The sequence below is a fragment of the Corvus cornix genome, chromosome 2, assembly GCF_000738735.6.
Source record: "Corvus cornix cornix isolate S_Up_H32 chromosome 2, ASM73873v5, whole genome shotgun sequence".
Taxonomy (NCBI): Eukaryota; Metazoa; Chordata; class Aves; order Passeriformes; family Corvidae; genus Corvus; species Corvus cornix.
The window spans coordinates 84,128,961-84,152,239 of NC_046333.1; the positions used below are offsets into that span (position 1 = coordinate 84,128,961).

Sequence of the window (23,279 nt, forward strand, 5' to 3'; positions counted from 1 at the left end):
GCAAAGCCAGAAGTCCAGCCCTGAGGCACACACCTGATATTCCAAACCACCAAGTCACAGCAGAGCAGAAGTCACTCCTGCTCAGTGATCTAACTTGTGAAGGAGATATCTTTCAGAGAACATTTCCTTTTCATTCCTTGTTTGTTGCTTATGGCAAAGCAAAGAAAAGCCAGATCACGGGCTAGGAAAGAGACAACCACGATACCAGAATTAAGAGCACACCAAGTTCCCTCTTTGTAAGAACAATCTTTTCAGCTTCTAGATGCAGCAGCTCAGAAAAACTATAACACAACACAAATGTAAAGGAAATACAGACAGATCAGCAGCAAGATAAAGGCACCTCATGAATTCTGAAAATGGAAACCAAAAGTCAAACAAATCCTGGAGAGATTGAGAACAGACACCAGAAGAGCATGATAATGTCCATAACTACTAAAGAGGCCCGAATTCACCCAGACAGCCTTACATCATAACTAGAACTTTATTCCACTTTGCTATCTATAACATTTAAATTAACCGATTCAACAAACTAAAAACAAAACAAAAATATCAAAGAACATTCTCAAGTTTACTTTGCCTATCACAGGCTAAATATACGAGTTCATTACAATTATGTGCATCACAGGTAACCTTTAAATGTCTCATACAGTAAGTAAGTTACAGGTCTAAAATGCATTACACTATTGTAGTAACTTGTTTCCAGTATTATTTTACAACATTCTGGTAACATTAGCAATATTACACAAATATTACGCTTTCTAAAGAGCTGAAATCTTCAGCAGACACTAAGAAGTAATGAACTAGATTACTAGCAGATATGGCTCAGGCAACAACTGGGGTTCTCTACATTATTTTTAAATAAGTTGCTGCTTTGTTTTTAGCAGAATTCCATGGCTGTTATAGTATGCAGTTATTCTATGCTTTTCTCTTTTCAAACATTTACTTGAATTTCATATTACTTCTAAAAGATCATCCTATTTTTAAGGCAGGATCACACTGACAGACACAATGAAAATTATTTCCTTGCGGGCATGATAAAGTCACCCAAAATAGACAAGAAAAAATAATTTGTTTCTGGCAAAGAAATGAAAGTTATTTAATTATATTTTTGATCTTCCATTTGATTCTACTCATGAGAAACCCTACAGCTTTACATATTTAAAAAATAAAGTTTCTTTGCCAGAAGAAAAGGAAAAAAAAAGACCAGCAGGAAATAGAATGAGTGCATCTGTAGAAGAGGAAGCAGGGATGGAAGTATACAATCATGGTTGCCCAAGGGTGAAGTTAAAGAAAAATAAACAAAAGTCAATGTGAGATGATACAGTCTAATGGAAGTAGTTCCTAACATTATCTAATTTCAAACTTTTCACAAACTTAACCAACCACTAAACCAACCACTTAACCAATCACTTTTCACAAACTTAACCAATCATTAAAAAGTGTTGGGCTGCAGTTTCCCAGTCTCAGACATGCCAGTGAATAAGCTGTTATAAAATTTGCTACCAGGGGCATCTCCCCACATATAACCCATTTCATGAGAGGCTGAAATGTGTCCCAATACAGAGCAGAGACCTGTCCACTCTGGTCCCTGTGAAACATTGCATAGCTGCCAAACAAGAGAAAACAGATTTCTGCCCAGTCAGGACTCAGACTCCTGCACTGACACAATGTAGATGAGCTACTGAGCGCTCACCCTCCAACAGGAAGGCCAAAGGATTTGTTAGCCTAAGGCTGGTATCCTCAAATAATCTTGTTTTTATACATCATCCACACTTTTGATTAAGAATCATAGTGTACTATCCTCCAACAAAAGCCTAATTCTCCTTCCAGTCACTAAGGCATTCCCTCAAGATCTGGAACAGAGCAGTTGACATACCAGTTTCATAACAGAGTCATTTTTAGGGCCAGAAGAAGCCAGAAGCACTCTAACCTGACCTCCTGTAGGGCATGTGCCATGCAGTGCTCCCCACTGCTACTTTAGAAAGCCCCCTCTAAGAGTGAAAGCAGGGATGGACCTGTACATGGGGTGGGGGGCTTTAACTGATCAAAGGATAACACTGGAGCCTGCAAATGCCTTTACACGTGGTAACCACTGCCACACTAGGGAGCCTAATAGATCTACCTGTATAAGTTCCCAAAACAAAGCAGAAGACAAGCCCTAAAGAAAAATCTTTTAAAAAGCAGCCAAATCCCAAGATTTGGGTACATGCCCACTGCAACTAATGAAAACACTGCATGAATAAGCACTGCAAGGTCTGTATCACTAATAGCTGTATCACAGGACTTTTGAGATACCACCCACACATTCAGTGTGTGGCAAAGACCACACTGTGAGCTGGTGTCATGCTGTACAACTCCACCGGGTTGCATATCAGTAAAGATGAATGAAATGGGAGAGCAGTTAACATTATTTAGTTATTGGCCTCATCTGCTGAATCACATGCTGAAGAAAAACAGAAGTCTTTGGAGGTTAAAGGCAAGAAAGCGCAGATAAATTCTGTTTTGGGAAGGTAAAAACCTGCAATCTAAAATGCAGCGATATCACATCTCTCAGTAAGAGATACACAAATAGTTTTAACTCTTTAGCTTGGGAGATGTGATCAAAACAAAATGCCACCAACAATTCATGCTGGAGGATGGGTAAGAACTTTAATCTTAAAAAAAATGTGGTCTAGAAAAGCAAAGTAGAGTAACAGCACTCTAGGTAGGGATAGTGAAGCCTCGCTCTTTTCACAATGACATCTGCCAGAAGAGAAGCTGCAGATGAACCAAAATATGAACAAAGGCGATAAACATTTAGGCTTTAGGACTCAAATATGTTTAACCACCAGCACCACAGCTGAAATTGCCTGCCAGTTTCATGCTGACCAAAATCAAAAGATTGCTCTTGACTTTCAGGGAAAAAAGTAATGCAGCAGTGAAAAGCATTCAGTGAACAGCCATCCAATCCTACCCCTACCAGTATTTTTAACTTCTTCCTTCTTTATCCACAAACTCACAGTGTTTTCCCCCCTTTTATCAAGTACTGAGCTATTAGTCTCATTCCATTCCAAGCAACAATAATATTAAAATAAAGAAAACACTAAGGAAAACATCACATTGCTCGTGTTCATCTGAAATCTCATCCAGTTCCTTCATCTGTGACTAAATCGGGCTGCTTTGCATGGTATGCTTCAATGGGAAAAGAGAACTATACTATTTTTATGTTATTGATGTTTAAGCATAATGGCACTGGTTAGTTAAAAAACCAAACCAAACAAACAAAATGCCAAAGCCATCCATGCTAACATCCCAAATGTACTTAAGAGAGAAAACCAAAATGTTGATGATTATACTGTAAAATGCCCAAGCCCTGTTGCCAGGGCACTCTGTTCTGTTCTCTGTGCTCTCAAATCTTCACTGAGCTGTTAAGGATGCTCAGTTAAGCAGATAGCAGGCTACAACCATGCAGGCGAACCACTTGCACACTGAATTCTCTGCAGAGGGCAAATACTACAGCTGAACTGCGAAAAACACAAAGTTAAGATCACTTAAGGCAAAGCAACTAACGAGATTTCTCAGCATTATTCAGGAAGGTATAGTCAGGTTCATGTTGGCTAACTGGACTCTTACTAACCATGCTCAGCTGTGGAAAACACTGTCATGAAACAAGGCAAGAGTATTTCCAAGCAGGCTGGAAGCACTGCTGGCCTTCTGCATGTTGTGAGCAAACAGGTATCCTTCAGATACACTCACCCTACTAGCCATCAGCTGTGGTTTTGTGAGGATGCCACAACTCCCTGATGAGCTCTCTAGCTCTGGAAAGGTACTTTGCCAGTTCGAATAGGCTTTATTATGTCACGATAACAACAGCAGTCTTTATCATGTTTATTAACAGTGAATTATGACGGTAATGAGCAGATGATTTGTTTCTAGAGGGGTCAATGGCTAAAGGTATGGTTTCTCAAGCCTGAGGCTGTCCCAGAAACACTTGCACTGAACATTGTGTCCCCTGAAATTATAGGTGCTGTTCAGATTTCAGTGTGGTTGTCCTTTCTTAATCTCTTCTCAACAACCACCTTCAATAAGGCTACTTAAATAAACAAATATAAAAGTTTATTGCTTAGCAACACTGATTTATAAACTCTCCTGCAGTGACTTGCACTGTCAACTAAGATGCAATTTCAAGGTGCATTTGCACTGTATTGCTGAGCAAAGGTATCCCAGATTGTGCACTATTTTTGTGTCCACAGGCTTTTAACCTCACTACCATTTACTGAGAATCGCTCTCTAGTGGCTTGAAGACTGTAGGTTAGTGCTCCTTGCAGTGAAGTGCTTGCCTTATTCTCACAGAAGATGGAATAGTTTTGAAAGAATCAAGAGAGAAACAACATACATTGCTAATGAAATTCTGATGTGATTTACTGGGCTGGGTAATTCCTAAGTTTTATAATATGCTTAGAAGCCAGTGGGCAATTCAGTGGAATACCACTAACATTAATATAGAATATTAGTCCTACCAATACCTGTTTCAACTAGAAACAGCCTTAAAACACTGTCCATCTGAGGTGCAGATGGGGAAGAATTGTTTAGCATGATTACCTGTTTAAGTAAGTACACACATGGTGAACCATAACACCTGTAACTGTAAGCTGACAGATCATCATTCCTCATTCAGTGACAACGCTCTAGGAGTACACCACTGAAGCTCATTTCACCTATTAACCCTGATGCAAACAGATTCCACAAAAACAGGCAGGCAATGGCCATTAAGGGAGAATTTGCAGAATTACACCCATGTTATTCCACCTACCTCCACTCATCTGTCTGCAAACGGTGGCAAGATCACAGATATTTCAGAAAACCTTAACGTACCAAAGAAAAGGACACAGACAAAAAGTTAAAGGCTCTGACCAGAGTAAAGAGGCATCTTGGCCCAGTTCCAAAGAACCCCTTAGACCCAAAACGCTTCTCAAAACATTACAAACGTATTTCTAGGCAGAAATTAAAATAATCAATGGCAACTACCCCAATGTCTTTAGAGGTTGCAGGCTAGAAGGCATTTGTGCTTCTGAAACCCAGTTAACTTCTTCAGCCACAAGGACCCAGGCAGGAGAGACACAAAGCACAGCAGGCAGGACTACAAAAGCCATTTATTTTCCAGCTGCACTGAGCTCTCCTAAAAGGGGAAGCGCCTCTGTGCTTCCTCTCAAGTTCACTTGCCCTCGGAGAAACACTCGCGATCTTATCGTGGCTGACCTTACATCAAATTTCCTCAAATTATATTTTCATCAAATATATTCAAAAGCCCACATCTGGTGACGTATTGGAAGATAAACAAGAAGACAATTAACTTTGGATTGCCTGATCTAGAAGACAAAAGCATCAATCTACCCTTGTTTTTAAATCTACAGTTATTCTGTAAATTTTAACTGTAGAAAACTGCATGTCATAGAAGAAACCAGCACCTGAACTACAGGGCTGATAAGCTTCCCTTTAGAGCTAGGAAAAAATCCCCTAAAAGATCTAACAATGCACTTTTGTGAGATACAGTTTACATTCACTCACAAAGAAACAGAATCAGGGATGCCAGAACATTCCTTACCTTCCCTAATCATCTTAATTAGCATTTATAATTTGGTCTTGATACATACTCCATCACACAGCAAGAAATCATGTACAGCAGTACATTAAATGAAGCTTAAAGAAGCAAAAATGCAGTGTCAATGAAATAAAGAGATAACCAACTTCAACACAACAGTCTAAACTGTTGTCAGACCCTGTACCTCTGGGATGCCACACGTGTTTTTATCACAAAATCTCACAGCTTCAGCTGACTTTCTTTGTATTTTTCTGGTGCTGATTTGCTCAATTGAACTTCTTATGATCATCACAAGTATTTTGCTTTCACTTTTATGATATTCTCTTCTTTCAAAATGACACAGGAATCAAGTACTTCTTGGTTTAAACTAAAATTCAAGTATTTTGGTTTATTAAATGCAAATAATAAATTTAAGTGATAAACTCTACTCCAATTCTGCTGTGGAGGTGAAAGACCTACATTAATGTAGAAACCAGAAAGTCTGACCAAAAACAATACTGCAGATGTTAGCACAGATAAAAACACAACCTCAAACAGCTGACTAGGAGGACTCTGAAGTGTGATCCTGATTTATCAGGTAAGAACAGAAGTGTTGTAATGATTTTTGTATGCCAGAAAACCCCATTTGTTTAGTTAGTTTCCATTTAAGATTCTGTTTACTGTATCCTGTAGGCATATGTGATATTTAAAGGATTTTATATCTCTCAAAACCAAAAAGGATATAGGCCTTGCACAGTGCAAACTAGAGCACATTATGAAGAAAATCTTGATAAATCAGGCATGTCAACACACCCAGACAGTATCAGACGAGAGAGGAAGCAGCCAAATACCCTCCCTCTTTATCACACACATTGAAATTAGAGATGATTATTGTGGGCATTTTACTGATGTGTGGCACTGGCTCAGGACACAGGAAACAGGAAAGAGTCAGGACCATTACGGACTTTACAGAGTAAAACCAAGACCTTCCTGTCAGCAGACTGGAAGCCATGGGGATGGTGTTACATGTTATCCATGAGAAAACATCACCAAGAGAATGAAGGCATCTGCTGTTGGGAGCTTTAAATGCTACTCAGAGATAACTCAATGCAAACATGCTTGAGGCTGCTCTCTAAGTACTGATGGGGCATCACAACAGTGATTGCAAGATTTTGTAGACATGCCTGAGCCAGCTGCACACTCAGCAGAGCCTACAAAACCCACACAGGAAGAAACAGGATATATTAAACTACCTTATAAAATGAACTGCCATAGTTATACTAGAAGCGGAAAGAGGCACAAATACCTCAAATGCAAGCAACAAAAGCACGGTAATTTAAGCTGGTCTTTTAACCAAGACAAAAAAACTTCCATCTCCTTTTCAAAAACAAAGAAACAGCAGCATTAATGACATCCAATTTCCTCCAAATTCCTTGTCTTGTCTGAACTGCTTTTCATATCAAAAAGGATGGCAAGTCTCACAAGCTCTTTTCAGTGCTGGGGCACTTAATAACTGTCTTCAACTCTGGACCTTATCCTGCAGCTGTCACCTGACTGATTACAAGGTGTTTACAAGGCCTCTTCTCCCTACCAGCCACCAACTTTCTAGACACTTATGAAAAGCTAGTACATTAGGCTTTTCTTTCTCTCTTGTCAATTAAACTTAAATCAAACTAACTGGTGAAGAAACAAATAAATATTTTTCAAGAAAATACAGAGATACAGGCAAAGAGCATCATGAAATAAACGTCGTCTTATATCTAGCATTGCATGGTCACATGAGGTGTTGGCAGGCTCTGCTGAAGTAAGGGTGTCTGTCCCATCTGAAAGCCCCCACCTGGCAACAATTAATGAAAAGAAGAGTTTGGAAGTGATTGACTACAGAGGTTTCCTCCTCACAACTGATGAAAACCAGAACAAAGGTATCCTGGACTCAGTGAAGTTATTAGGACTTCTGCCACTGATGTTGCAGAAAGCCAAGTTTTCAGTCTGGCAGAACCTCAGCAGAGCTCAGTTTCACCTCTGTGTTGGCAGCCCCACTTGCCAGCTCCCCCAGTAAGAATGCAACTTCCAAGTACCAGGAGAACGTGGAGCATCACCAGCATGGCACCTAGAGAAGCTTTGGGATGTGGAGGAGAGCGACTGCATGGTACTGCCCTGGGCATCCAACCAGCTGCCTTTTAGCCATGCAAAGGCACAGTTCTCTTACATGTTCTTACTACATCTTATGGAAAACCAGAAGTATCAAATACAACTAATGTGTTGAAAAAAAGGGTGGGGGAGGAGGGACAGAAAAAAAAACAATTACAAAAGCAAGCAAGGCTATCTTCATGTATTACCACCCTGACTTTTTATCATTTCCGATTCTAAAATGAGTCAGAGAGGTCAAGGAAATCTGAGGACACCAGATAAAGTCAGACCTGCCACACCACAACTCCTTTGGTCACCTCCTCTGAAATAGGAAGGCCAGTGGCATAGTGATAATTGGTGACATTACCAGCATACAGAGAGCACTCCCTCAGCCAGGGCCTAACAGTTGCTCACTTGACACATGCTGGCACCGTGTTTCCCAAAGAGAGATGAGAACACTCAACTGCTAGCAAGCAGACCCAGCATCCCCTCTCTTGTTTATTTGACTTACCAGACAGGAAAATCCTGCATGCAGCTTACAGAGCCAAGTTCCTCCAAATCTCTTCTGCTGAGCCCAACATAAACTGCAACGCAACAAGGCAGGGGAAGCACAGAGTTACACCTACAAAAACAAAGTGGAAGGGACTTGTCTCCCTTGTGTTCTAATTCTAGCCCTGAAGAAACAACAGCAGTGCAATCCAAGTTACTCCTGCAAGCTCACCTGACCTCGGAACTTCAGGATAAATGCTGCTGAATTAAGCATGGGCTACTCATAACAGCATGGGAAGGAAGGGTGCACTCTTCTGCCACAAACACAGAAGCATTTCCACAGCCACAGCTGCTGCACATCATAATTGACACAAGCACAGGCCAGCTTCACACCTTCACATGACATACAGCATGTAAAGGCTGCTCTCCCCTTAACCAAATGGCATCATGCACATATATCTGATGTGGTAAGAACGCTATCAGGCTATAAGCCATCATTTCTCCTTCTGAGTCAGTAATATATGAGAAATAGGACTACATAGTACAGAAATTATATTCACTGTTTAGATTCAGCTACTTCTGTACAGCATTGCTTTACCTTCTATCAACTTCCTCTGCAACGCCATGAATAAAGAAATTCTTAGGGACATCTACTGACACAGGCACAAGCAGATCTGGTTGATCACTCCTTGTTGCTTTATGGAAAGATGTCACCAAATGCTGACTTCAAAGCATGGACATTTCCAACTCTGACTGCAGTCACCCCAGGCCTCCTAGCAAGCTAAGTTCAATCTCAGCATCTGGGAACAGGATCAGCCAGCAGAAGATGAATGTGTTTAGGAAGCTGCTTGACCAAACATTTTCTTCCCCACCCCGAGTAGGGGATGACAAAATTATATGACAAAAATATTACCATGCTATAATGGAAGACGTAAGAGAACTGTAACCATCTGTGTAGCATCACTGCCCATGTTCAGAGCCAGAGAAACAGACATGGAGGTATTTGTGCACCATGGTCCTAAGCTGCACCAGGGGAAGCTCAGGCTAGACATTAGAAAAAGTGAAGAGTGTCACAGAAAGAGTGATTGGGCATTGGAATGGGCTGCCCAGGGAGGTGGTGGAGTCACCGTCCCCGGAGGTGTTTAAAAAAAGACTGGACGTGGCACAGGTCTAGTTGATAAGGTGGTGTCAGGTCATAGGCTGGACTTGATGACCTCCAAGGTCTTTTCCAACCTAGCTCATTCTGTGATTCTGATGGTGTCATTTGTTGGCTATAATGTAAATATTGCTTCCTCCCAAGAGGATGCACTATTTTGACAGAGCAGTTGTCTGCTAGGTCCAGAAGCACAGTAACAGAGTACACTGAAGGTTTTACCTGTGAGTGTCAAAAACCATGCTCCCTGATATGAAAAATCATATATTCTTTGTGCTTCTCATGAAGCAGCAAATATATACGCACAAGCAGATGCCTCCTGACATATGCCTGACATAAGCAGCAACAAAAAAAGTCCACCTCAAGTGAATCAAACACTTCCATGTACTCATGCCGTGCATATGGGCACTACCAAAAGTACTATTTGCACACAGTCCCACTTCCCTGTTAATATCCAAAGACTTATTAATGCATCAACCTTATTCCAATTATCCTGACCATGCTGCTGCTAAAGCAAGCTATGCTTTATCACAAATGTCCTTGGCCACAGGATTAGGTCCAGAGAGACAGGGTAGGAAGAAGAAGAGTTTCATTTCACCACCTCTTCTCTAAAGCAAGTAATAACTTAAAAGTTTACTCTTTGACTGAATACCTGGCATGTTGATAGTCTTGGCAAATGACAGCTAAATTAAACATATATGAATAGTGTCACATAACAAGTCTAACAGCTTATTTTTAAACTTGGAAGAGTTTGAACAATTGAAAATATCTGGGTTGGGCTTACAAATTCCACACACCCTTTTCGGGCACTCAGTCTGCATAGCTGGTAGAAGTAGGTGGCACTGAAAAGACAAAGAGAAATCTGAAGATTCAGAAGAAATTTGCAGAAAGAAAAAAAAAAACAAAGAAAAAAAGGAAAAGCTTCCTACACTCAGGATACCAATGAGAAAATAGAATGTAGCATAATATTGCTTTTCATTTCTGCTGCAGAGCAGGATGGAACAGGCTTAGGATGGAAAAAAACCTCTATGTATAATATTAATACTGAAGAATCAGTGCTAGCATGTATAGAAAAAACACATCATAACAATTAAATAGCCTAACTCTAACTTCACTTAGCAGTTTCTCCCTTGAATCAGCAAACTTCAATCACCCACAAAGAACTGCTGTCAAGTAGACAAGCAATGTGTTTTTGCATTTTCATTATGTGTATATACAAAAGGAAATTTCTGAAACATCTTCACTGTTGAAAAAAGAAGTAATGTTAAAGGAAATCTTATTTTGACTTCATTGGTATTAACAAGTAACTTTTACAGGTAATTATCTTTATCACTTTGTGGTCTCTTCTTCAGCTAGTCTGAAGAAAAGCCACAGACATACAAAGCCCAAACACAGCTACATATCTCCAAGTATTTTCCTAGATAGTCTCTTGATATAAACTGGGGAAGGGGGGAGGGAGATGAGGCAACGGAAAGACTCTTTAAAGGACAGGTATACAGGTTTGCAGCACATCTAACAAGAAAGGTGGATGTTCCTCGCAGTGCCTGACTGGCAGCAGCCAGCTAGGTTCATCCAGTCCTGCAGAGGGGCTCAGTCATGTCCTGCTGTGGAGCCAGCTGGAAAGGCTGTGTCACTCCTCACTGGGGCTGCCCCACCACCCTGACAGTGATGCACAATACTGTTAAAAATCAACAACACTGGCAAAAGTGACGATGCAGAGAAGAAATGTAACTTCCCATTTGACTTCTCCAGTTCAGAAACACTGCCTGGGAATCCGCAGCTGAGGCACAAGCAGAGGCTGCAGGACAATAAGGTTCCATTCATTCCTCTGCTGCAGGCAGATCTCTCCACAACCCAGACAGATCCCTCCACCTCTTCAAGCTCATCCAGTTTGTCCTTCTTTGGAAACATGTGTACTACAGCAAAGTGCTCAGACACTGTGGAAGAGGAGAAGTGTTTTGACAACATGCCCAGTGACCTGGGCTGTCCAAGACGCAAAAGTGACTTAAGCACCAGGCTGAGTGCAAGAAGCCTTGTGTGAGAAAATACAGCCTCCGGCTATAGAAGAACACCAACCAACAAGGTGTGGAAGCCAACACCAGCAGATCTCACTGAACTCCAGGTTCAAGCCAGACCTAAAAAGGCTGTGCAGAAAAACAATGCAAAACTCTCAGGCCAGTACATCTCTCCCCACCCTGAGCCACCAGGTCACCTCCGCTCCATGTCAAACATGGGACGGGCCTTATGCAACTATACAAGACAACTATGAAGGCCAATGAGAAGCTTCACCTGCAGCACAGAGATGGCAGAATTCCTTGTCGTAAGGCCAGCAACACGGGATCATGTGCTGCCTCAGGTTTTGGCAAGAGGGCTTCAGTCTTACCTTTGTCCTGCAGCTTTGGCTGGCAGTACACCAGGAGAAACTTCAATCAAATTCTGAAAGTCTATCATTCAAACAAGCTAGATCTCTCCTTTAATTAAAATGAACTCACAAAAATTTCATGAATATAAAGATAAAATAAATCACACAAGCATCCATTAAAATCAAATATTCAAAGAAGTAAACAGCAGTTTCTGAAATCCAGCTCAGGGAATGCTCCTTCCGTGTCAAATGCTGAAGCAAAGTAACAGCAGCGTCCTCTTACAAACTCTTATCACAGCACAGGGATGCAGCAACACATATGGATGGTGGCAGACAAGCTGTGTGTACTGTCTGAAACACAAAACCCCATCTCTGCATTTTTACTTCAGGTTTTCAATCGCCTTGTTACTCAATACACGCCAGTAAGCCAAGAATTACAATCATTAAAACATTAACTTCTCACACAGACTACACTAGCAGCAGTGGTCTTAAAAACAAAAAGCCAAATTAACCAAATTCTAACAGTCCTAGTAAACATAGAATTTTCAAAAACATAACGGTTTCGAAAAAAAGCCAAAAAAGCAACTCATGTCATAGAGATACCTGTCACTGTTAGTAAGGCATCTGCACTGTTGCTGACTTTCTTCTGCTCACACCTTCACACCCATTTTTTTTGAGTCCCAAGAGAGCTACAGTGGTGCAAACACAACTTTGAGTTCAAGAGTTTCCTGATCATTCGCTGTGGCCACCTGTTGGTAAAACGGGTGTGTAAAATGTCATCAAGGAATATGTATCTATTTAAATTACTCACTTCTAGAATCTCAGAATGGCTTAGGGTTGGAAGGGACCTTAAAGATTGTCTTCTTTTCTTCTGCCATGACTACAGGGAGAGGACAAGAGGAAATGGCCTTAAAATGAGACAGGAGAGATTAAAATTAAATATTCACTGTTAGGGGGGTCAGGCATTGGAATAGGTTGCCCAGGGAGGTGGTGGAGTCACCTTTCCTGCAGGTGTTCAACAGGTGTCTGGATCTGGTACTGGGTGATGTGGTTTAGGGGTGACAGTGACAGGGCTCGGTGGACAGTTGGATTGGCTGAGCTTGACATTCTCTTCCAAACCTGATGATTCTACGATTCTTCCAACCCTCCTGCTATGGGCAGGGACACCTTCCACTAAATCAGGTTGCACAGAGCTCCATCCAGCCTTGCCTTGATCCTTTCAGGGATGGGACATCCACAGCTTCTTTGGGCAACCTGTTTCAGTGCCTCACCACCCTCAGAGCTAAGAATTTTTCCTAATATCCAATCTAAACCTACTCTCTTTCCGTTCAAAGCCATTCTTCCTTGTACTATGGCTACATGCCCTTGTAAAAATTCCCTCTCCAGAGCTCTTGTAAATCCTCTTTAGGCACTGAGGGTGCTGTAAGGTCTCCCTGGAGCCATCTCTTCCCTAGGCTGAACAACCCAAGCTGTCTCTGCCAGGTCTCCACAGGGGAGGAGGCACTCCAGCCCTCTTTAATGCTCAGTTTATAGCATCGCTTCTGTTTTCAGATCTTTAAAACCTGTTACGTTTCTCTTGGGAGGGAGGAAAAGGAGAGCGGGAGGGGGAAAAAAAAGGTCCTTTTTCATATGGATACCAAACATCTGTTTGGCGATGCCGGTATTTTTAGGGAATGAGCAGGGCCGGGTGTTTCCGCGCAGCGCTCATTGAGCGCACCCAGGGCGGCAGAGGGGCCCAGGCGCCGCCCGGGGGAGCGCTGCTGCCCGCGGCTGCCGGAGCCTTCCTCGCTGCTCCTCTGCCTCTGCTGCCCGCGGCTGCCGGAGCCTTCCTCGCTGCTCCGCTGCCTCTGCTGCCCGCGGCTGCCGGAGCCTTCCTCGCTGCTCCGCTGCCTCCTCCCTGCCCTCAGCCTGAGCCCAGCCCGAGATGCAGCAGCCTGGCAGCTGCTGCCCGCGCCCCGCGCTATTCCGGCGTGTCAGAGGGGACGCTCCGACTACTTTTTTAAATGGTGCTTTTAAACACTATTTTTAGCGCTTGCCTTCTTATTGTTCACGATGGAAAACAAATACAGGAGCCAAAAGAGAAATCCCCTTGCCTCTGGCAAAACTGCGCTAATTACGCCATCGTTAGAGAACGAACTTAATCGAATCACAAAAGGCATCTGGGCTGACTCTGTGGGCCGAGGGGAACAACTGTCTGGCTGATTTTGTAACAATCCCTAGAGACATAAAACTGATAAATGTTTAATTCCCTTGGTGTGTGAATCAGCATTGTCCATTACATTAACGGGATAACCCGTCCTTAACCAGTGAAATAACCTGCTCTCGAGACATCTTTAACATACATATCCTATTACCAAAGTTTATTTCTGAGCACAACATCTGTGTGGCAAACTATCAGTGAAATTGAGAGCTTTTATATTTTTCTATTAAAAAAAATATTTAAAGAAAATTTATGAAGGAAAACAATGCACAAGGCATGGAGATTTTAAGTGTTTCCACTTACCATTACACCAACAGAACTAAAATTGTCTACAATTAAAGAACGTAAGCAAATATGTATTACGAGTATTTATAGCATTCTATTTTAACTTAGAAAATGGGAAACAAGTAGATGATTTCTCATGATCATTTCCTGATTATACAGTAAATCCAGGACACAACAGCAGCAATGTTACCCTTTAAAATCTACTAGCCTGGGACAGAATAATAGCACATGAATCGCATCTTCATGGTGGAAGGCATCAGGAGAAAAGGAAAGAATATGAAAGCCATATCTGTACAAACTGGAAAAAAAAGAAAAAAATTAACTTGCAGAAACAAAGAAAATAAAAATTAAAGAAAGAAACAAACAAAAGGAGAAGGAAGATACAGACACGTGGCCTGCCAGATCGATCGTATCTTGGCAACTGCTGGTAAGAAGGTATGCTTAAAAATTAGAGTACTACAAAGCTAAAACACTGATAAAAGATGAAAAAGCCTAAATCCAGCAGGGAAACAAGGAAGAGGATATACACCCCTTCCTCTGCAGAAGTTTGTTATCTTCTCACTCACTATTTGTTATCTATCTCACTATCCATTGCCAGTGAACCACTCACTCTCATCACACTTTACTTCTATCAATTACCTGTGTCCTAATAAGAAGTAACATTTAACATTTTCAGCAAAATTCATAACCATTAAGAACAGGTAGGCAAGTTGTTTAGCAATTGAGAAGAGCAAGGAGCAAATACATCCTCCCTCCAAAAAGCAAGAGCAGGGCTGCTGGAAGAATTCGATGTATGAACTACTAGCTTTTGCTGCTTTGTGCATGCAGAGGGATTAAGAGTTGAGGTTTTCTGAACCTAACTTACAGATATTGTCATTAGTTAATACTGAGAAATCTGTCATTGTGCAACTCAGCACTCAGTTTAAAACAACTCACTAATGTTTTTAATTATTTTTTAAGAATGGCAGTGGCACTCTACCCAGACTCATCCAAAGGTTGTCTAAAGGGCTGAAAAGGGTCTGCAGAGAAATCTAGCACTGCCAGAAACCCAGTGTATCTTTTTTTTTTAATAATCTGTTGAAAGCTAATCTTCAGTATCACAAGTAAGCCATTGTCTGAAAAAAAAAAAAAAAGACCACTCTCTCTACTCTTGTTGCATATACAATAAATATTCTACAGTACCCCATTTTGGAACAAGAAAGAAAAGTGGAAGCAGTTTTTTTATAGTCACTATAGCGGGATTATGCACCATGTTCCAGAAAATGATAAATTGATGAATTAAAACCAGATGCCTTAGGCATATTCAACTTCCTGACAGAAAAATGCTTACTATTGCATCAATCATACTTATTCTACAGTTTCATGCAGAGATCCCGAAGCAGTGGCTGTACATTTGTGCTCACATCAATTTACTCATCTCTGTTTAATTCTTGACTAGATACTGTGAACTCCTTTTCTGTTCTGTTCTAGATAAGCAGAACATCCTGGCAGTGCCAGTGGTTGACTACGACAGCTGGTGAGGGGTCAGTGGCTCTGACCCAGGAAGAGGTGACCGGTCTGGGGAGATGGTCCCAAAAGGAATGGCCTTCCCAAGGCCCAGTGTCTTCCCTCAGCTGCTGGCCAGGAGGGCCCTTGCAGAGGCTGTCAGCTCTTTAGGGATTGTCAGCTCGTAATTCCAGCTCAGCTCTGCAGGGCAGCCTCCAGGCCAGACCAGACTAGAGAGAGATATGAGAGGCTCGTGTGGCTGGTTCCGCACGAAGTAGCTTTATTGCTGGTCCATACTCCAGCGAAGGGGAAGCTAAGGACGAGCACTCTCCCCTCGCAGGGGCAGAGGGCTAGCTTTTATAGGGATACAGGGGGTGGGTGTCAGAGGGTAAAGGCCAATGGGTTACAAAGGATCTGCATGGGGTCTCCCAGAGGATTCTGGGTCGATCTTCTTCTCGACGTAACTGCAGAGTAGCTGCCTTCCCAGGAGGAGTCCTGCTGGGAGATTTAGCAATCTCCTTATCTCAGCAGACATCCCTCCAGGGCAGTGGCTGGGCATACCCTACAGTTGACCTGAAGTCAGTCAGTATCATATTCCATCATTTATCATAATCTATCTGATGCCAGCTACTGTGACAAAAAACTAAGAGAATACTCAAGTTTGAATATGAGCTTCAAAGAAGAGGCAAAAAAGCATCCACATTAGTACTTTCTGTGCTCAGGGATATCCTAAAACAAACTGCTCTTTCCCATTCTACTGTTAGATCTTGCATTTAAGAAAACTTAGACATTGCACTAGCAGAGGAGCTGAAAGATTGTCTAATAGAAGGGAAGAGATCTGACATCTGTCCAGGACGAGACAATGTTCTTGAAAGAACCTTGTTGGCATGTTGCAGTATTCATTAAAAAAAAAAAAAGGCAGCAACAGCTTTTTCATAGTAACAGCTATTGGACTGCAAATTCACAAAGAAAACACATAGCAAGTGAAGCACATGCAAGCCCCCAAGGACACCATATGCTAAAAGTAGGACTCCCAGATCATCATGAATGAGCTATTGCTGAGAGCCAAAAAGGAATCCCACTGAAGTATGTTAATATACATGATATCATTTTAGATTTACTACAGAATAGACACTGATATTCTGCTGCGGGCAAAGTAACCTTTCTCCTATTAGTCTGATTTAATCCCCGGAAATGAGCTCTACATTCCATCCCATTACCAGTTTGGTCTCAAGACTAAATAGAAAAAACTGCCACTTTAGAAATGCTCCCAAAGTTTGTGTTTCTATATAAAGTTTATAGTCCTCAACTGTCATAATCTCAAAGATAATCTGTACTTCTATATTTCATTATGAAAATTTGGCATTAAGGACAGACAACTCAATATCATACATTACTAAACACACAAAATACGTACTTGGTTTTTTTGAAGTGAAAACAACTCATATCTGAAAAAGTTAAGGAAGTGGTATTTGTCTCGTAAAAAGATTCAACATCAAAAAATAAAATCCCTAGCTTTTCATAGCAGTGTCACCAAGAGACACTGGACAAAAATTTCCTCTGTGTTTTGTGGTAGTGTCCCATCTCTAGTGCTAACTATCCATCTGCTTTCACTTCTCATCAAATCAAGACTGTCAAGTGACACCACCTGTAAAGTCTCTGCTTTTAACTATTCTTTCCAGTCAAATCAAAATTCCACATACTTCAAGGATCTAAGATGTACGAGGCACACGCATTGTTACAAGCAGCAGCCTGCTTTTGAACCCCTCTCTCCATGCCTTCACCACTTTATTTCAACACAAACCTACAAGTCAGCATCTGTACCCACCTATCTGCTACAGAAACTGGCACAAAAAAAAAGGTAGGAATCTGAAAGCTGAAAATCACAACTGAACTGTGAATGAGAAAGTAGAAAGACAGATTTCCTTCTCTTGTTACCTTGGGTGTATCACTACTTGTTTCTTCGAATATAAATCCAGACAGTTATGCCACCTTTCTTTTCTAAAACAACCTATATGAAGCTGTATATTTATGACACTCACTCTATAATAGTATTTCCATTTTCAGATTTAGTACACCAAGTGATCTACCTAGGGAGGGTTTTGTGTGAAATCACTCCAAACAGTAGCCTAATTAAAACTGTTAAGTGTCTCGCCTCCTTCATTTATCCTCCTAGGGCAATGAAGGAGAAACAATTTCCATAGAGGGACCAGAGCCCTGTTTTGCTTTTCTTCATCTTGGATTTATATTTGCAGCTGATCATCAAGTGAGTCTTGGTAGCTAAATTACAACAGCTCCTCTGTATGCAGTCAGCAAGGAAAATGCCCCTACTGCTATCTAACCCCCCTCCAGAAGAAGAAAAAGAAGGAAAAAAGAAAAAAGGAATTCTCTCTCAGAGCCAAACTTCAGCTTGAATCAATGCTTCTCTTTTGGTCAGGTTTCATGGGATCCCAATGCCACAGAAATGCACAGGATTTGCCTTGCTTGTGCCCTGTTTCTTTTAAACCTGCCCATACCCTCCCCTCTGAAGTGGGTTTATATGTGGGAACACCTGTGTTATCTTTGAAACGCTTTGGCCAAGAATAATCCAGCACACAGAATCAGACTCTTTTTACACCTGCCTGCCAAGCACAGACACACGTGTAACCTGCCCAAGTGGTCTGGAGCCAGCAGCAATGGGCTTTCCTATAAGGCAGCCGAGTCAAAGCAGTGACTTGGCAGGGTGCAGCCGGACAGACACTCAGCTCGGCACAAGCCGGACACAGGCTTGAGAGGCAGGTGTAGCCAGCAGGAGAAACACAGTGGAAAAGGCAGACTTGAAAGCATATGAAAGGCATTGACAGGAGTGGGGGAGGAGGAGAAAGGCTCCATCGAAGTTGATCTGTGTTAAAACACGCAGTGAAACACCGTGAGGGAGGGACTGTCTGCAGGGGCTCCCTTACAGACCAAACACTTACAACACCTTTTAACAAGCATTTCGTTATATCCTTCCTCCTCACCAAGGCTCTTTGTCCTATGCCACGAAAACCCGAACAGAACTCAAACTCACAGATAGCTCAATTTTTTTACTTCAGTCTTCAATTCCTCCAATCACGAGTTAAAAAACCACAAGGATTTTGTATGAATGTTTAAACCATATTTCCCAACAGCTGGATCTGTTGGAAAAATCCACTGTCAGTGTCAAAAAACATCAGCTTTGCTCATCTGTTACCAATGTCTACTGTGTGGTCAGGGTCCAGGGCGAGACTATAATTAAAGGAATATATAAACCAAAAGACATGCAGGAGCAACTGTTTCTCCTTTTTTTTTGTAGGAGGGGTGGACTGGACTGAATTTTGCTAGGTAGTGTTGTATTTTATTTTAGCCTTGCAGTTACAGAACTGTGTGCATCACCCATGCCCTACCCACAACCAGCAAGATGCAACACAGAAACAGGAAGGTGTTCTCTGTGCAGGACCTGACCTCACACAGTTGGGACAACTGCAGTTACATCTGCACTTGCAGAATTTACCTGTCACAGGGACATGAACTGACTGCACTTCTGAGTCTAGTAATTCTGACCTGCAAAGAAGTTTTATATAGATATGTTAGGCCATACACTAAGGGAAGATATTTCTCACTGCAAATCCAACACAAACGGTTTGCTGAAAAAAATAACAAAAGAAGATTGATATATATATATAAAGTTTGGATGTACAAATAAAGTTTTTCAAGGGGCTTCTCTAACTTGTACCTGAGGTATTTTAGCTTCTGCAGCAGTGAACTAGAACAAGGACATAGGAGGCATCAATCAAACCACACATTTGCAATGATTTCTGTGCTGCTTCTCTCCCAGAAGATGCTGCACCAAAGCAGCTTCCAGGTCTTTACAAAGAAATCCATGGAGATACTTTACTTCAATCAGCCACTTCCAAGAAAGAGTCTCTTTTAACCACAGTTTCAAAGGACATAAAATTTGACAGAATATGCATACTCCTGAGTAAACAGTTTAATCCCAAATGCTGTTTAAGGTCATGCCTACATGATCGTAAAAGGCCTGTTCTGCAGACTACTTAACTGACCTCACTGGCTCTTGTACACAATGCGAGCTCAGGGTTGGAGACCAAAGCCTCAGACACATTAGCCCTTCCAGGCTAGCTCCCACAATCCCCACAGATAGTCAGTTATCATAAATTATAAACATTTTCTCTGCATTAATCAACTTTTTAAAAATTACTATACAATTTATATTAAAATGCTGTATTAAAGGTTCACATCTCATAAAAAAACTACTACTTGTGGCTACTTGTCTCAAAAACCACCAATTTAGACTGAAATACTCCTGATTTACAATTACATAAATTAGCAAAGAATGAAGTTTATGGTTGGTTTCTTCCCTATACACGCTATGAACAGGACTCTACCACAAAATTACATGAGAGTGATCTGAAGCTTTGCAGATCATTCATGTTGTCATTCCCATACACTATCCACGATATCAGGAAGCACTAGAAAATGAGGCATACTGGTACAAACAATAAGTTGAGGAGAACTAGACCAAATAGGTCCCAAATATCTAAGTCCTGTTTATAAAGAGAACGTAATTGTTAGACAAGCTAGTGACTTTGCTAGTGACAAAGGCTCACAGTAAACTGCTGTAAAGGGGAGACACTCATTTCTTCAAAAAATGTGTTACATGGCTTAACAGATTTTTTAAAAATTAAAAAATAACCCAAACACCAAACCTGTAGCTGCTCTTTGCTTGCTGATCACAAAGAATTGCCTAACTCTCCTCTTTTTCCATCCCAGCTGCTTCACAACAGCAGTCTCAACCAACACATCAGCTATGCAGCAGAACATTTTTAAATCCCTACTAGAATGGGATGTATTGTCTGGAGGAGTTACACCAAACTGCTCTGTTTTTCCATTAATGCTAAATTACCATTGTGTACAAAGATGGAAAAGCAATTCCTTGCCAAAAGGCAACTAAAGAGTCACACTCCTTAATTGCCCTGAAAAAACCTACCAGAGAGTAACCTCTGTTTCTTCTCTTCCCAAAATAAACCCACCCCCATGCTTGTACTTGGAACTGGGTAACATTATATGGTCTTCACACATATGCACTATTCTACCAAGGCATTAAGATGTTAATTAAAACTTGATAATATAATGTCTGTATAGACATACACATGCAAATACAAGCAATATATCTGTCTTTTTCTGACAAGTTACATGAAATCAACATTCTTCCATATTTAGATAACAGCCACTCCACAATCCAAGACTGGCTATGCTTTTTTGGGGGGGTGGAGGAAGGCACTTCTATACTCACCCAAAAACCCACTGACTGTAACTTGTTCCCTGTCTTTCACATGGATGCTTAACACTTCAGAAAAAAAAAAAAAGGAGGAAAGATCTGGTCTATTTGCTGGGTTGTTGAGCAGAAAAGGAGTCTCAAATGAAAACAGTTGTTTGAATGTTTCTTTTTCATCCTTTTCCAAAATAAGAAAGTCAGAGCTGTAGACCTGTCTTGTGCATCCCTCTGTGAAACAAACAGCCAAGAAGTTTGTGTCTAGTGGGGTGCTTCTGCTTGTCTTTCCAACCCTTCCCAACACCTAACTGAAAACCTCACTGCCAGCCCCAAAGCCTTAACTTTTGACTGACCTTTAGTCAGACCTGGTACTGGAGTGGAATTACCAGAGGAGAATAGCTGAGTAGGATACAGCACCTTAGTACGTTAAATCACTGCTGCATGGGCGTCCGGACATGAGTCTGGAAGGGGGCCATCTGAGGATTTTTTTTGTTTGGTTTTTTTGGGTAGGGTTAGATCATAGTCACCGCCTCAAAACACCACAAACTCACTTTGTGCCCATAATAAGGCTGTCACTGGTAAGCAGAGTCAGCTAGAAGGCTTGTTTCCCTTCCATAATAGGGAAGGGGAAAAAGAAGCCCAATTGGGCTTTTCTCCCCCCCGATCAACAACAACAACCAAAAAAAAAACCAAAAAAAAAACCACAAAACCTGTTGGTGACATTAGGGCCATGGTGTGCATATACCATGTTTCTATCTGTCTGTATCATTTTTGTATCTGTTTATACTACAAAATTCAATTATCTTCACCAAATTGATAAGCTTAAAAAAACCCAACCCTAACATGCTCCTCAATATGGAGAAATGGTGACCTGCAAAGCACATATTTATATAACCACTAGCTTAAGATATAAAGAAATACATTGATTTTCAATATGACGTAAAGCCAGACTCCTCAGCACTTTTCTTACAGCTCTCTTACTTACCTTGTTTCCTCATGATCTTTTATTTGGATTTTCCTGCTTGGCTACCACTTAAACCCAATCATCTGGTAGCTCCTCATCACAATTTAGAGTGCCATCCAGTTGTAATCTCAACTACTTCTGACTACAGTCAATGGTTGATATCTATTTATATTAAAGGTGAAGATGGAATGAACCTTGGGATTACTAATGATGCCCTTATAATGTTATTTGGATTTTCCACAGATCTTTTGTGGCTTCCACTTAACTCTGTAACTAAATACTGCCAGCAATCTCCTTGCCCTTCCAATCATTTTCCAATTGCATGTCCTAATAAAAAATGCTGCACAATAATGATAATTTATCCATGCAGCCTGTACTTTCAATAAAAACAAGTTGCCAGTTGCTTCACAAATAAAAATCCTCATGCCTCCGTGACTTTCCTTTGAGTCACGGGTAAAGAGCAACTAGATGCTAGAAACTCTGAATAACCCACACACCCACGCTACATGCGCTCAAAGAAGATCATTTCCCAGCAGACATTTGTGGACTCGTTACTAACGATCCAGCTGCTAATTTAGCATCTGCTCTTGCTCTCAGGTTACCATCAGGTCCCTCCCTACCCTACAACCCTGCTCTGAATGGGTCATACTCACGCACAGCTTTGCTTCTTTAAAATACACGGGTATATTTAGCAACAGTAAGCGACTTTACATGATAAGGAAGAAGCATGGTTCAGATTAAGTAGGTAAATAAAACCCAATCAACTTAATCAAAAGCAGGTTTCATAAAACAAGTCTTTTTGATTTGGTCATTTCCAGGAAAATATGGAAGAGGGAAAAAAACTTTAAAACGTTATCTGTAAGAAAAAAAAAAAAGAATATAACCTCCTCTTTCCCTAAAAGACAACTTGCCGCAGTTTATTTAAACTAGAATTTTTTCACGAAGAAACCAAAACTTGAAAGATATGACATGTATGTGTGTTGTATGAAGTGAAAAATCCCATATTTTCACAAGGGTACTTTTTTCGATTCAGTCATTAAAACATTAATTTTCCGGCAAAGCTGAAAGTAAACTGCCAGCAGTAAAATTCTGAACTTTCACTCAAGACTAGGTCAGTTTTGTAGATAAAAAGGTCCCTCCCTGCTGTTTGTATATCATATTTAATTTCATTATTAAAACTGAACTTCCTGACTTATATAACCACATCATAAAAGTTACACAACATTCACTTGTTTTTATTATGAAGAAGTTTTAAGATGGGGTGAAAAAGGTAATATACTGAAGTACTAAACCAATAGAGCTCCGTCTACTCAATCTGTCAAATCATACAAATTTTGTCACAGTTTGACTATGTACATGCA

General features: G+C 41.0%; 1 protein-coding gene across 1 annotated transcript in view; it reads right to left on the minus strand.

Annotated features, from left to right (window-relative positions):
* LOC104685860 (protein cordon-bleu) overlaps nucleotides 1-23,279 on the minus strand; it is a 122,086-nt gene that overhangs the window by 81,651 nt on the left and 17,156 nt on the right. The window contains exon 3 of the mRNA XM_039548899.1: nucleotides 8,202-8,312. Within this exon, the coding sequence (XP_039404833.1) occupies nucleotides 8,202-8,312 (111 nt within the window). The remainder of the gene's footprint in view (nucleotides 1-8,201; nucleotides 8,313-23,279) is intronic.